Source organism: Periplaneta americana, chromosome 16 (genome assembly GCF_040183065.1).
Source record: "Periplaneta americana isolate PAMFEO1 chromosome 16, P.americana_PAMFEO1_priV1, whole genome shotgun sequence".
NCBI classification, from domain to species: domain Eukaryota; kingdom Metazoa; phylum Arthropoda; class Insecta; order Blattodea; family Blattidae; genus Periplaneta; species Periplaneta americana.
In genome coordinates this window covers 178,461,460-178,477,554 of record NC_091132.1, presented here as the reverse complement: position 1 = coordinate 178,477,554, position 16,095 = coordinate 178,461,460, and the positions used below count along the sequence as shown (strand labels likewise).

The 16,095-nt window shown below is 34.7% G+C and overlaps 1 protein-coding gene across 3 annotated transcripts in view; it reads right to left on the bottom strand.

The window, feature by feature from the left end:
• The window catches only part of LOC138692075 (zinc finger protein ZFP2-like), a 39,642-nt gene that overhangs the window by 6,906 nt on the left and 16,641 nt on the right, over window positions 1-16,095 (bottom strand). Inside the window, exons 5-6 of one of the 3 annotated variants that reach the window (XM_069814984.1) lie at window positions 5,438-6,597; window positions 3,142-3,239 (exon numbers count right to left, since the gene is read on the bottom strand). In XM_069814984.1, the coding sequence (XP_069671085.1) occupies window positions 5,484-6,597 (1,114 nt within the window). In that variant the 3' untranslated portion in view covers window positions 3,142-3,239; window positions 5,438-5,483. Of the gene's footprint in view, window positions 1-3,141; window positions 3,240-5,307; window positions 6,598-16,095 lie in introns of those variants that run through there. The other 2 variants (XM_069814986.1, XM_069814985.1) reach the window with 2 other exon arrangements.

Sequence of the window (16,095 nt, the reverse complement as noted above, 5' to 3'; positions counted from 1 at the left end):
TTAATTATAAAGTATAATTTTTATAAAAAGTTATTACATTCGTTTGTCAATAAAACAACATCTTTGTTAAAATTTAAATTTATTAATTAATGTCACAGAGCATCCTTACAATATTATTCTGTAATGACATGCCAATAAATTATTCCCTTGCATTACTTTATCGAAAAATTTCCTTTCTAGAAACACAATAATTGTGCAGTTATTGTACAACTGCAATAATTGTACAATTATTGTACGTCAGGTAAATATTCTTACTGTCATAACTAAAAACAGACATATATTTATTTAAAAAAGAACGACACAACTTAAAATAATTGTTGAAATTATTGAAATTAATTAATAATTATGGTACTATACGCTACAACACTAGAAATATAATATATATGCAAAATTGCATTCCGTTTGGAAAATGCGTGTGCCTACAATTTGATTTCTAAGAATATGAAAATTTTGAAATGCTTCTCCTGTAAAATTAACACTTTTTTAAGTTGTGTCACTCTTATCGCAAATGAGCGATGTATGGAGTGATATGCGTCCTGAATTTGCTTCAGAAGCAACCTCCAGCGATCTGCACCGCGTCCAACAATCATCACTGTAAAGAAACAGTGCTCATTCATTTTAACTGCCAGCAACTCCAAGCAATGATCGCCGTAAACAAACTGCAGCTTTAGAGTACCTACAATTCAGCCAGACTTCGCAAAGCGACTTCAACCATTCCACTAATAATTTTATAAGTATAAAATAAAACTTGTTTAACACTAGAAGAACCAACCGATCATTTGACTCATTTCGATATTTAATTAATTTGTACCTCCTCTGTGTATTTGCTCATCAATCTAGTCCTTCAGGACATTTATTGAATTTACTCTTTTTAAATCCTCTGAAAATGTCAAGTCCCTATCATTATTTATGGGGATAAAAGTACAGTTACCTAGAAGGACGAACATAGGTCATTTTTACTGGTCTGCACTGTCTTATTTTCATGCAGCAGCAAACTACAAATATTGCTGTTTTATGATCGTCTTACGCCTCCTAATAATGAACTCAATAGGCCTACATTGTCCCCATGTGACAAGCTTACTGAATGTATGTGGCAAGTCTTTCATATTACCGAAAATATTCCCTTTATGTAGACTGGTTGATACTCAAAACATAAGAACGACAATAGGGAGTTTATAACCGCTTTCCTATGACATTACAATATAGTCAATATATTCTGGATAACAGCGGCAATTCTTTTGGCAACTGTGTGAAGTATTTCATTAGTCTATCTCAAGATTTCTATTTGCCATGTACTGTAGTTATTTTGCAAACATGGCACGAAAGGGTTTGAGCGATGAACTTCTGTTATGAAAGATTATGAGGGATGAAGAATTCTGCATTATTTAGAAACACTGTCAGAAATAGATTAGGAAAGAGAATATCCAGTTAGTGTTTGTGACGAAGATGAAAATGAGACTGGTGATTTTAGTTATATCTCGCGAGATTATATATTCCAGCAGTGTCCAGGAAACCAGAGAGGAAGACCTGTCAGATTGGAGGGTGTCACAGCAGAAATAAGACATCACATGTCTGCGCAAAGTATAACAAATTCTGAAAGAATCATGTATGTGTGTGCAAAGTGTAGAATCATGTACATGTGTGTGTGTGCAAGATGTGATTATAATAATCAATAGACTATAGATAAATTCAGAAAACACAAAATATATATGTCAAAAATATTTAATGTAAAATTGAGTGAACATGATGTTAAGAACAGAATTACATTTGAGAAATGGCAGAATTAATATGCTAGTACTTATACACAGTTAATAAAACAAATTTTCTTCATCTACACATAACAATTTCTTCTTAGAAGAAGAGTGTATTGTGGTCTCAAATTTTGTTCTGAAATTATTAACTCGCAACTCTTTAATTATACCCACTAAGTCTGTAATAAGACGATATTTCAAATGAAAGCTGCTAATGAGACAGAAATTTAGGATAAAATGTAAATGTCAAAATGACCTGTGCTGGTCGTACTAGGTAGTTTGAAAGTCCCAGTCTTTGTAATGTTAATTATAACAGCAAAAGAAACATCCCACTGGAAACCGTATAGTTTTATTTTTGATAGTAAAGATATGATAAAACATAAAATAACCTTGTATTTGTATATTTATATTCAAAACTTAAAACTGATATTTAATATAGCTACCAACTTATTAAGGGTAGTTAATTCACTACATTATGCAAATGTTTAATGAGTACAAAATGATTACCAGATTATTACAGAAAACACTGGCGGTCCACCAAAATGAAATGTAAGCTTCAAAGGGTTCATCACACACCATATTTGGAAACCACTGATTTAGGTTATGGCAAAATATAAGGATAATAAATAACGACTATAAGATGCAATGTTACAAATGTAAGATATTTACAGGGCAAAAATAGAGCACAATACATTAACAGAAAATAATATATAAATTATGAGGAATATTTACAGAAATAATCTTTGAGAAAATAAGAGACGATACATGGAGACATTATTCATTTAAGATAAATGATGATAAAAACAATAATACGTTAGCATTAAATAAGTGCAAAATAAGTGTTTGTTGCTTGAATAGTGGTGCAAAATTACATGTTGAGGATGTAATGTAATTAATGGAACGCACTGAATATCTGGATTGCGGTAAATAAAACATTTTTATGCTTACAACGGGGCTCAGCATCACACCAGAAGCGGAATTTCTTCACCGATAGCGCATGCATAATAAAGGGAGCCGAGGGTGACTTTTATCGTCTCGTGTTGAAGTGGTCTCTCTCTCTCTCTATGTGTTTTTTTTTTTTTTTCTTTAAATGGCCAGTGAATACTCCACTTTGTCCAAAATGGTTTCTGAAAAAGGGATAGAGAAAGAGAGGTCTTTACGCATGCGTAAAGTTTTGCATGAGTCTTTCAGACACCATCCTTCTAGCACAAATAACGTGTCCGGACTCTAGAAAATACATCTACAGCATTGAACATGACGGCAAATGAGACGAAACACACCACGACTTATTTTCTTTGGTCCGATGCTGAATATAATTTGGAACATGTCTGATATTTGATATATTCGTACATCACAATTATCAAGTAGACACCAATAACGTTCACTTTACCTCTAATAAAGGCTTCTTCTCCTCCACATTTGTGTTATCACTTGTCAGTATAGCCAATGGATCTACTTCGGGTTCCATCTTGATCACATCAATCGTAACTGTAAGATGTAATCAAAATAATGACAAAGAATTGCAGAATGTTAGCTGCTAGAAGAAACTTGATTTATTAATATAAACTAAACATATGTCACGTTCACAAATCTGGAGTGTAAGTATTTGTGTATGGGGGCGCATACAGAAAGATACACACACATCTGAAGCGTTAAATATGAAATATGTTAAGCGAAGTTTCTATTAAATGTGGTATTAGTGGCGACCCATTAGTGATTTTCAATTTAAACAAGCAGATTTGCTCTGCTTTACGTGGAAAGTATCTTCGCTACAACGTTCCATATATTTATCACTAAGATATATGCAACACACTATATCAGAAAAAAATGACATTAACTGCCATTAATTACATGTAAACTTTGTAATAGTCGATCCTACTAGTGCTCTCGATTAGTGTACGTTCTAATCTACAGACAATATTAAACTTAGGATATACTGTAACATGAACTGTATAATTGCGATGTATTGAATACTTGTACAAAAAAAGAACGATTGAATGAGATTGGAATTATAATTAAACCACAAGCAAAAACTGGAAATATACAGGGGCAAAATCGTACTTCAATAGAAGGATTAAAATGAAAATCAACAACACTAACGCTATGCTTACTTTCCGTTTAGAATGTAAAATTAAGTATTCCAATTCCAAAGTGAAGATGACAAACTACCAGTACGATCAAGTGAACCGTGATCACGGACAATAGGTTGTAATAACACATATGCATTTCGAAAAACGTTTTCTGCTGCAAGAGAAAATAAATACTGATTGTAGTTAACCCGTCTGCTACCAAGGATTATTACAATTTACAAATACCAACGGGGGTTATACAATTACTCCCATCAAAATCATATTCCAATTATTGTTAATAATTTGAGATATTTAACAACTTACATAGGCTATTATGGACCGCAGACTCCAGAACATGTAAAAAATAGACTTTTTTTTAAGGTAGAGGTTGGTTCAAAAGACCTATTCCATATTGCTGAAAACGTCAACCAAAATTGAGGGGTTGGTTACAAGAAAGGCACTTCTCTCAACTGGAAGTTTTGAGAAAATTCAAACCGTAATAATGTGATCTATGCACGCCTTTACATTTTGGGTAATCCTGACCTCTATGATTGAACTACAACTTGGTGATCATATGCATAACAGATCAGAGAACACAATAAAGCGTTTTACTCAAAAAGGGCACATTCTCTATTATGCCCTTCTTGCACCCAGTACCTCAATTAAAAAACTTTAGATATATATATTTTTTTCTCATACTGAGGAAGGATCAGAAGGCTAATACATGTCACTGATAACACTATACCGGTATACAGTTAATTTAAACTTGCCTCACTTTCATTTCAAGACAAACTCCTCAAAGCTTTGTCACACAATGAATAACATAGCAATAAGCTATGAATGTCACAGTCTATAACATACAATAGAAATCATTTCAGTTATATGTTTAAATGTAAATATTGGAATAAAAACTATACAACCATGAACATCTTCAAAAGATTTTTTTTATAATAGCCTGAAATAAAATTACAAATAGCTAAAAAAAACTTCGAAAAATAAATAAATAAAAATGTAAATACGATGAAACAAAATTTTGTTGAAGTTTAAATATTCAAACGTCACCTATACTACAATGGCCGTCTTAGAAAAAATAAATTTCACTAATAATTATTTCTAACAAAATCGCTTTTAAAAGGACACAGAAATGAAAAAATTCGAAACCAAAGATCATGATAATATAAATAACAGTCTCAATAATGGCATAACTCGAAAGAAAATAATTTGGAACCAGACAAAATCATAACTAAAGAAAATTAAGCTACATTTTGAACTTAATTTCCTGGAATTTTCAACACACGCTACCAAGTTCTCTGCCTCCCTCCATAGGTGCTATGCACGATCACATTTTCGCCACGACTGTTCTAGAGGCATACACATGGCAGTCCACATTACAAGACTCCCAAATTGAAATTAAACATATTCCAAGAGTAGAAACGGAGTTGGAAGGAAAAAAAAACGAAATAAAACTACAACGAAAATTTGTGGAATTGATCCAACTATCGTGGTTTTATTGAGGAACTATTGCTTCTCTGTGACGTAATTCTATTTCTTGATTATGTTCCTTGGAATGTAGGAAATAAAAAAGAATTCAAACTTACGGAATAACTTTCAACTCACATCGTATTAAAATGATTTCCCCATCAATATATTGACACGTGATGTTTTAGGGTAGAATTGTTGTTGAAATTCCTACCAGAGAGATTGCATTTGAAGGTTTTTCGCAACAATACATGCGCTTGTGTCGTCTAAGGCTCCCAGATTGAGAGAAAGATTTTCCACAACAGACGCACTTGAACTGTTTCTCGTCAGTATGCAGTAGTATATGGGCTTTCAAATTCGAAGGTAGGGTGAAGGACTTTCCACATATATGGCACATATATGCCTTCTCGCCAGTATGCAGAAGTAAATGCTTTTTCAGACTATATTTAGTATTCAGATACTTTTCACAAACATCACACTTGAATGGTTTGTCACCTGTATGCTTACGAGCGTGTGTAATTAAAGACGATGATCTCAAGAAAGACTTTCCACAGGCCTTGCACGGGAACGGTTTGGCGTCAGTATGCACGGGTTCATGTAGTGTTAATTCATATGCAACAGAGAAACATCTTCCACAAACATCACACCTGAACGGTTTGTCCCCAGTATGGCGGCGTTTATGTAATTTTAAGCTCCACGACCGAGTGAAACTATCTCCGCAAGTATTGCATGTGTATGGTTTTTCCCCAGTATGTTTCCGCATATGACTTTCCAAACTATACTTTAGTGAGAATCGGTGTCCACAGATATGGCAGCTGAACTGTTTCTCGCCAGTATGTTGGAGTGCATGTCGTTTTAGGTAACTCGAATCACAGAAACCCTTTCCACATATATTGCATATATATTGTTTCTCTCCAGGAGTGTGCTTGCACAAAATATGTTTTGCTAGATTACTTTTAAAAGAAAATTTCCTTTCACATACATCGCACGAGAATTGATCAACAGAATTGCAGGGTTTATGTTGTTTTAAGTAAGGCGAATGAGAAAAACGTTTTCCACAGATATCACATTTGTACGGTTTCTCTCCAGTATGCTTGCGCATGTGTATCTTCAGACTATACATTATCGAGAATTCCTTTCCACAGACATTGCATGTGATAGGCTTCCCACATCTATTTCCCTGTGGAAGGTTTTCCGAGGTAAAAGAATTCTTCGCACCTTGATATATAGTCAGCTGGTCTTCAGTTGCAATACTGCCGCACTTTGATGGTACGGAATTGTCATGGATGTCTGGAACACTGTTATAAATAAATAATATGAGCCTAAAGGTGTGTCAACAGCTAGAACTGAATACAGAGACAAGGATTCAAAATTAGTCAGCATAGGTGCTTACGAAATTTCATAGTCTGACGATAGGTTTGTTCCAGCAAGCAATTCTGAATGAGTTAGGAACAGAGCCTTCTTTAGTTACAAGCCGGAGCCATACATCGGCAACACTGTAATTAACTGTCAGCCGGAGGCCGACCATACAGGACTCGTGTTTGTGCTAATGCCGATTTTCAATGTAAATTAATGTTACAATATAAGTGTGTGCCGATGGAATTATGTTCGCGGTCGTACAAAACATTAATTGTTGATGTAATATAAACTAAGTGCGCGTTGGTGATAAAAGACATGACAATAAATGAAAATAAAATGGTTGCAGTCCTTGGGAATTTTTACGGTTATTGATGACAAAGTAATTGACTATTCTACTAAATAATAAATATTGTATAACTACATTTTTATAGTCTTATTTGTGGTTTGTGTGTATCACAATTTTAGTCAAATTGTTGGGTCTCGCCTGCTATATCATTAAAGTTACGCAGTTGGTTTTCAAATTCATTGTAAACAGCTGTTTTGTGATCCCATAAATGTTGCAGTTTTGTTGAAGATTCGGAATGCCTGCTATACGTCAGAACTACCTATAATTTGTAGATGCATATAATCACTTCGATGGTTTTCAAGGTTTATTTCTTAATATTATTTATTTTGTAATAAATTAGGTATAAACATGTTTCTTTCCACATCGTAATTTTTTAGAGTACTTAAAGTTCACTGAGTTTACGCTAATTGACACATGTACTTAATAGATAATGTTGCGATTTGTTACGTATTATGTTGAAAGTATGTTTTTTTCATAGATTTTTTTTACTTGGCTTAACTGCATTTACATCCTCATACTTTTATTATAATAGGAATGTGAATAGTTTCTTCTGTTTACATTTTATTTTAGGCCTATTTGCATCATTTACATTCTTAGCTTGTTTTCTGTAGTTATATTTATTTAAAATTATATTTTAAAAAGTTTATAACAAATAATTTAGGATAACAGTATTGTTATGGTGACTGGCCAGGTTCAAACTAAAACTGGCTTCCTGGACATCTGAAATATTTATAGAAAAACACGACATAATCACATCAATTTAAAATGCATATGATATCCTACACCTTTCACGTCAGAGGTGAAAAAACATTAAGCGCAAAAAACATTGTCAGTTTACTAGTCACAAATTTGTTAACTGAATGGAACTTAAGAATACTCCGTAGGAACTTACGTCTTTATTGCATTATTGATTTTATTATTTTCGGTGCAAGCAATATCTTTTATATTTATTTATTTACCTTTGTACTATCAATAAAAACATGTTTTTTTTTTTTGTAATTATTTTAAGTGGCAGCCTTTGTATGTAAATAGCCTACTTACGCCGTATTCTGAAGTATAGCTAATTGATTGCAATAAAACACTATTATCGAACACGTAATAATTTACATCACTACTCTGAATCTTGATTTTACCTTTGTGCATGAAGTAATATTGAAAAAATACGCGTTACGTGTAACGAAAGCAATGAGCAAACACAACATCACTTTAAAATCTCCCGCCTCCACTCTGCGTTGCCAAACCTACCCATGCTCCGGCTTGTAACTAAAGAAGGCTCTGGTTAGGAACTAGGGCAGTTTCTCAAAGCTCAAGTCTATACTACATGCTAATAATTAGCAACCAGCTGACTTTTAAACTACACACCAGAGAGCATTGAACATGTATGTTGGAATCATGGCCTTCTTCATAGACTATTTTTCTTAAAGCCATGAAATTACGGTATAGAACCAACGAGTTAGATACTATAGAGAGGACAAAGACCTCAGAAATTTGAAGACAATCGAACATTGGTCCCCCATGTTTCGTTTAGTCAAAACAAAGGGGCGTGGCTCGGATGTTGTAGGAAATGACTGTGATGAAGTTAGTATTATTGTGAATTGAGTTACATATTAAGACTATCTTAATAAGTAAAAAGTAAAATACACACAAAACTTTACGTTTTATAACAGCTGTAGGCCTATGTTTTATTAGTTTCACTAAATATATCCGAGATATTAAATAACAAGCTATACTCGATGCAACCAAAGCAAAGCACCTAAAGACGGATGAATTTAATTGGCAGAAGAAAAATAAATAATTTTTTGACTTCGTCACAAATTTAATTACCTTACAGCTAATCTAACCAAATATGAAATTATGTAATTCAGTGCTCACCTGGTGATATCAAGAGAGACGACGTATGTAACTAATAGTAGTAAAATATAGGAAAGGTAGTGGCGAAAATTTAAAAAAATATCCAGTAATTAAGTTATTGAGAAAAATTCATTTCAAATTGGAATTAACACAGAGAACTTTTGAAAACTGAAATTATTAAAACTACAAATAATCTCTTAGCATGCAACATAATAATTAAAGAATGACACTAATAGACAGTTACTCGTGATCATAACTCACCACATTTATTGAAACGATAAGATACTTACGATTAACATTGTTATCAGAAACAACAGGAGCCACAGCTAGCTACACTTCTTTTCGCGTGATGGAGACATCGTGTAGTCTAATATAATTTGAAACAAGCATTGATCTCACACGTGTCTCGCAACTAAGCAGAGGCTTTTACAGAATAAAACTGTTCTTACATTATTTTGAACAATAATGACAAATTGTGTGCGATGCAAGTGCTAACTTTCCTCTTTGGTAACAAAAAGAGCCCTATGCATTAATAAAAAGAAAATTGGAGTAGGCCCTATAAACACAATAAATACTAAACTCTTGATGGTACAGACTTATTAATACAGATATTTCGCTTATGCTCAGTCCGTCTTATCTTATAATTCTCTGTGGCAATGGTACCTGTATTGAGACGGTTTAATTATCCAGCAACGAATATTATGATTTACGGTACATTTCATTTAAATCCGAGGGAATGAGACATTTTTGGAAATTTTAAAGTCTTAATTATTACTTTTTCATTTATAAATCAGCTTTTTACAAAACCTATAGCGAAATGTTTAAATTAAATATTGATGTATCTGAAAAATACAATATATGTACCAACTCGTTACAGTATACCTTTGATAAGCACTCCTTGCGGAGGCTGGCGGTACTATAGACCGCCATGTTTTTTAGGGAACGATCCATAGTACTGTTGGCCTCCACAGGGAGCACTTATCAGCGGTCTTTAGCCTCTCTATAGTATCTAACTCGCTGTATAGAACTAAATTAAGAAGGCAGTGTCCTACTGCAGTTTAATTACGAGTTATCAGCTGTTATTTTTTGGAAATTCGAATTCTTTGTTTATGAACAGTTTTCCAGTAAACAGTTCAAAAAACTCAATTCTCAGGTTTATGAACGGAATGGTAATTTAATGAGACACTAGAAAAGAAACGTTGAAAGATGTAGAATTGTAAAAGATGCTCAAAAGATATCTATGAAAATTACGTTTGGCTATTAACAATCGAAATAAATGTGGAAAAGGTAAGGGCCTGAAATATTACAATATTAACAAAATGTAACGCAGGTACCAACAATGTCAATGTTCCAAGTTAACGGTTATTCTACATTGGACTCACATTTTATTTCCAAAGCATAATCAGATTTCATAACCCCGATTGTCAATGAGGTATCCATGTTTGTTTAGTATACAAGTCAACAATCAAGCAAGCATTTTCGTTTACAGCTAGTACGGACTTGAATGCTATGCATTACGTCACTTTGCATCATAACTTCTGACGTCACATCCAGCTATTTAATCAACAATCTAGTTCACTTCAGCTGAAAGTAGCTTTGAGACACGGCCTAAATACGAACATCATTCGACACATTTCCTAGTTGTGTACTTCTCAGAACTAGATCGGGATTTTAGGTTGTTGGAATGTTTCTTCAACTGTAGCCTTCGGAGATTTTTCTCACATTAGAATTATATTTGTATCCAAAACTTAATTCTTCATAAAATACAGGCGATCTGTCAGAGTATTAAGGCCCGTAACACACTTGAAGAGTTTTCGCTAGCAAGAAATGTGTTGCGAGAAAGAGGCGAAGAGCCTTCCTCCACACACTTGGCGAGTTCTCGCTATCACAGATCACACCTCGCTATGATCATCTATGCACTGCCTTCATGCAGAAAGCATTTTACTGATTATAGTAATCATTCGTTGGGGGAAATGTTATAGGTTATGTAATTACGTATATTGTCGTACTTAAATATATAACCTGTAAGTATATTGTCGTACTTTACAAATTACTTACGAACGCTATGTTGAATTCTTAGTATTCAGGTGATGAGGAAATCGAGTTACATGAACATATTTTGTTAATGAAAGAAAAAGTAGGCCTAAAATTAAAGCCAGAAATATCTGAAAATCACATTGTATCTTACGAAAATAAGGGCGAGTTTTGGACACTGGTTTCGATTAGAATGATGATACGTTCAGGCGTTATTTCAGGTTGAATGGACCACAGTTTTTTTCCATTCATGATATAATTGGGGATTCTTTGCTATGTTGTGATTAAAATTATGTAAACTATTAAGATATATAGATGCATTATTTCAAATTTTTAATTAATACTATTAAATCTCATCAAAATAAAGTATTAGCCCTATTTATTTTCAGATAATCTGATATTTGTCTTCAGATTTCTTCTTTAAGTTTCGTGTTTTTATAGTTTTCATCCCGTGTATCATATAAATAGGCCTACGGGTGACATCGTACAAGTTCGATAAGTTTCTGACTGCAATTATAAGCCATCTTTCCCTATTTTCAAATAAAAACAATACAATCCATCGCCACCTGTGATATCTTTTTCTACATTCAATCGTTATAAAGAGTATAAATGTCAAACTTCTTTGATAAATGTTTCAAGAAAATTCGCTGAGCTACCGATACCAGCGAGAAACACGCGCGAGGTTTATGCCTTGAGCGAAAATCTCTTCCAGTGTGTGGACGTCCATTCGAATCCATTATCAATTTTTTAATTTTCTCGCAACGATTTTGTAATGTATGTAGTCAGGCCGTGTCTAAAGGCTACATTTTCAGCTGAAGTGAACTAGTTTGTTGAATAAACAGCCGGATGTGACGTCAGAAGTTATGATCCAAAGGTACATAGTGCATAGCAATCAAGTCCGTAGTAACTAGTAAACGAAAATGCTTGCTTGATTGTTGACTTGTATACTAAACAAACATGGATGCCTCATCAGCAATTGGGGTTATGAAATCTGAAAATGGTTTGGAAGCGAAACAATGTAATATAATGTAGAACAACACATTAAGTTTGAACACTGAGGTCCACACCTGTGGAGTAATGGCACGTTTATTTTCACCTGTCCAGTCTCGAACGATTTTAACACCAACCATCTACGCATGCGTCAACAGTTCAGAATTCCTAGTTTCTGCTCTTAATCAAGAACCAATTTCACTCGTTCCGAACGAGTTCTAAAGCATGTTGGAACAGGTCAAGGCTTCTAAACTTCTCATAGGTTGCATTAGTATCGAGCTTCTTGGCGAGGGATCGATGGGGAAAGGAGAGCGATTCTGACGTCACAAGATAGCCAGGCGCGCCAAAGCTCAAATGCTTCAAAACAGTACCTCGTGTTATTTTCTTGTTTATGTTGTTTTGAACACATTATGCCAGGTCAAAAATGTGCTGTTGCGGTATGCAACAATTCTTTACGAATTCTAAAGATTTATGAATTAGAAAAAAAAGGATAACTAATTGCGTGCAAAAGACAGGATAAATTCAATCTTGATACAGAGTATTTTTTATTTTAGTAGGTTATTTTACGACGCTTTATCAACAGCTTAGGTTATTTAGCGTCTGAATGAGATGAAGGTGATAATGCCAGTGAAATGAGTCCGGGGTCCAGCACCGAAAGTTACCCAGTATTTGCTCATCTTGGGTTGAGGGAAAACCTCGGAAAAAACCTCAACCAAGTAACATGCCCCGACCAGGAATCGAACCCGGGCCACCTGGTTTCGCGGCCAGACACACTGACCGTTACTCCACAGTTGTGGACACAAGCAGAGTATGCTGTGATCACTTTAAAGATGACGATTTTATTCCCGATTTTCGAGCAGCATTAATCAAAATAAAGCCGAAACTACCGAGAATGTTGAAGTCTACAGGTAAGTTTAAATAAATCACGTAGGCCTATATAAGTAGCCTATGTTAATACCAGCTTCGTATAATTAGATTAGGTTCATCTATGTTAACCTACAAATTATTTTCTTTCTTTTGTAATCTATGCTGGGTCGTACATAACTTACAATTAACAAAATAATCATGCTACTGTTGTCACGCCAGGAGAAAGCGGCTGAAGTACTTAGACGGGGCGGAGGGGAAACAGCCGCGCATGCGCACCGCTGTTGAGAGTGTCTGCGGGTCTGTGAAATAATAGTGGCGTTTGGTTGTGTTTTATTTGTTTCAACAAGAATAGTTTCAATATATCCCAAGTCTTTAATAATAGGTTTTTTTTCTGGTGTTAATATAGTTGATTATAATACAGTTAGTGGAGTTTTTATTATTGTATAGTGGTATTTTAGGTTTACATAGCGGTTTATTAATTGCAAATAATTGTAAATATGTCGACAAAGAGGAAACAAGGACTGACAATCCATAGCGGAGAAAGAAATATTATTGCAAATGTGATAAAATGCTGTGATGAAGAAAAAGAACAACAATGTCTTAGCATTCCTGTTACGAAATCTGCAGAAAGGGCAAAAAAATATTGCAATGTATCTATAAGAACGATACAGCGTATAAGGAAAGAAATGAAAGACTGCAAAGAAGAAGAAAGTGTTTTGTCGACACCTGGAAAAAAACGGATACGTCCAGACTATAGGAACGCAAATGTAGATGACTTTGACCAGAGAGTGATAAAGGACATAACTGAGGATTTTTATCTGAACAAGAAAGTAGTACCAAGCTGCAAGAAACTTTTGCCTGTGTTAAAAGACAGAATTGATTTCAAATGGAAGGCGACAACATTACGACGAATACTAAAGGAAATGGGTTTCAGATGGAAGAAGTGTGCATCGAGACGAAAATTTTTAATTGAAAGGGAAAACATTGTAAATTGGAGGTGTAGATACCTACAGACAATTAGAAAGCTTAGGGAAGAGGGTAAACCAATCTTGTACCTGGACGAGACATGGGTAGACACCAATTTAATGTTTCGCAAGTGCTGGCAGCATAAAGACGTTACGGGAGTTTTGACTACCGTTAATGCGTCTAACAGACTCATTGTTGTCCATCTGTGTGGGATTAATGGCTTTGTTGAAGGATGCGAATTAGTATATAAGGCGGGGACAGCAACAGGCGACTATCATGGACAGATGAACTCTAACATTTTCGAAAAGTGGGTGATTGAAAAAGTTATTCCCAATCTGTCTACTCCATCTGTAATCGTCATGGACAATGCGCCCTATCATGGAAAACAATTAGATAAGGTACCAACCAAATCAGCGGTAAAAAAAGAAATGTTGGACTACCTGCGAAGGCATGGAGTGCCATGTGAAGAAAATATGAGGAAGTTCACTATTTTTTCGTTAATTGAACAAATTCGTCCTAAGCAAAAAGTGTACCAAATAGATACGATATTTGCAAATCATGGTCACACTGTCGTCAGGTTACCACCGTATATGTGTGACCTAAGCGCTACTGAATTAGCTTGGAGTAGTGTTAAGAACTATGTAAGGTCACATAACACAACAGGTGATATGTCACTGAAAAGACTGCAAGAACTTGTGCAAGAAGGACTAAAATCTGTAACTAAAGAAGACTGGACTGGATACTGTAAACATGTGAGTGATATTGAAAACTACTACTGGGAGAAAGACGCAATAATGGAGGACGTTATAGACGAGTTCATCATTAATGCTGGCGACGCGGACACCAGTGACGATGACAGCAGTGATGAGAGTGATGATGACAGCCATAACGACAGCAACACCGAAGATGAAGATGAAGAATCTTTTATGTCTGACTTCGATCCCCTGTAGCCAGGTAAGTGGACTGACGTTTTCAGGTCAGAGTGTAGCGTGAAGTTCCCCCGTCCCGCCTATCCACTCCACCCACCAACTCGTAGCGCGAAGACAGTACTTATACTAACAGTTCCTTACCAAAGGGGTGGAGGGTTAATGACTGATACCAGTGATATTTTTTCGTTATAATTCTCATTATATTGATTTTATATTAACGATTTATGACATTTTGTCACTATGGCATAATCAGCGGGTTAATCATAATAGCTTCCAGTGACAATTCATTGGTGAGTTATAATGATTATTGTAAATGAACGTGTTGTTGATATTTCATTACCGGTACATGCCAATTTTTCCAAACCTTAGAATGAGATAATAAAATCAATCAATTTAGATATTTTATAAACATACTTAAAACAAGAACATCACCATCTTGGCCCTCTTTAAATTTTAGTACATTATTCTTTCTTTTGAAGGTTTAACCATGCCATCACCAGCATGGTTAAGTAGTTTCAATAATACTGAAAAATTCTACAATGAGTTTCATGGCAAGAACATGATTAAAAAGGGGTGGAATATTATAAAAAGAACCAAAGAATATATGGCAATGTTCGTACATAACGTTCCACGTGAAATTTCAGGTTCTTTATATGACTCAAGTACGTGAAACAAGCCTGGAAACTAGCAGACGAAAATGGACGGCAGACACTGAAAGCAGACGAATTGTTAAGAAATAGATGCAGTGATAAGTGTAAGCAAAACTTTTATATGTACGGTATAAACACTTTCAACGTACTTATTTTATTCCATGACAGGTACACACTTGGTTTATACCCCTTGTAATGTACTTATTTGAGACGTTTATGTTTATAAAGTACGCTGATCAATTTGAAAATAAAGGACTCTTCGTGCGTCATCAGCCAACTAGCTATTTGATTGGCTAATGAAAAACAAGATAACCTATTGAGTGTATTGAAGCCTTGGGAATCAATTCAATTCTTGTTGGAAAACACATTCACATACTGCGCATAAGCAAGTAGTTCAAAATCGATTGCGAAACGTGTTAGAACAAACTTTATATTTTGGGGAATATTTTTAAATTTCTCATTTCTATATTATTAAGCACTATCTCTCACACATGCAATAAAACATGTTTCTAAAGAATGTTAACAGTTACATAACAAAGCACGTGAAAATAAAATTATGCACTGTTTACGTTCCCATTTGTTTCATGTCGTGGGCTAATATCAATTCTGTTAATGCCCCACCACATTGCGAGATCTGGGAAACCTCAGTAGCACAAATAGTAGTATCACCACAGTCTAATATATACAGTCACGAAGCTCAATACTTACTATATAACCAAACATAGATAGTTGCTCACCACCAGGATCGCTACTATCGCCTCATTACAGACCCTTTCCCCAGCAGACGATAAAATGTATTGTACT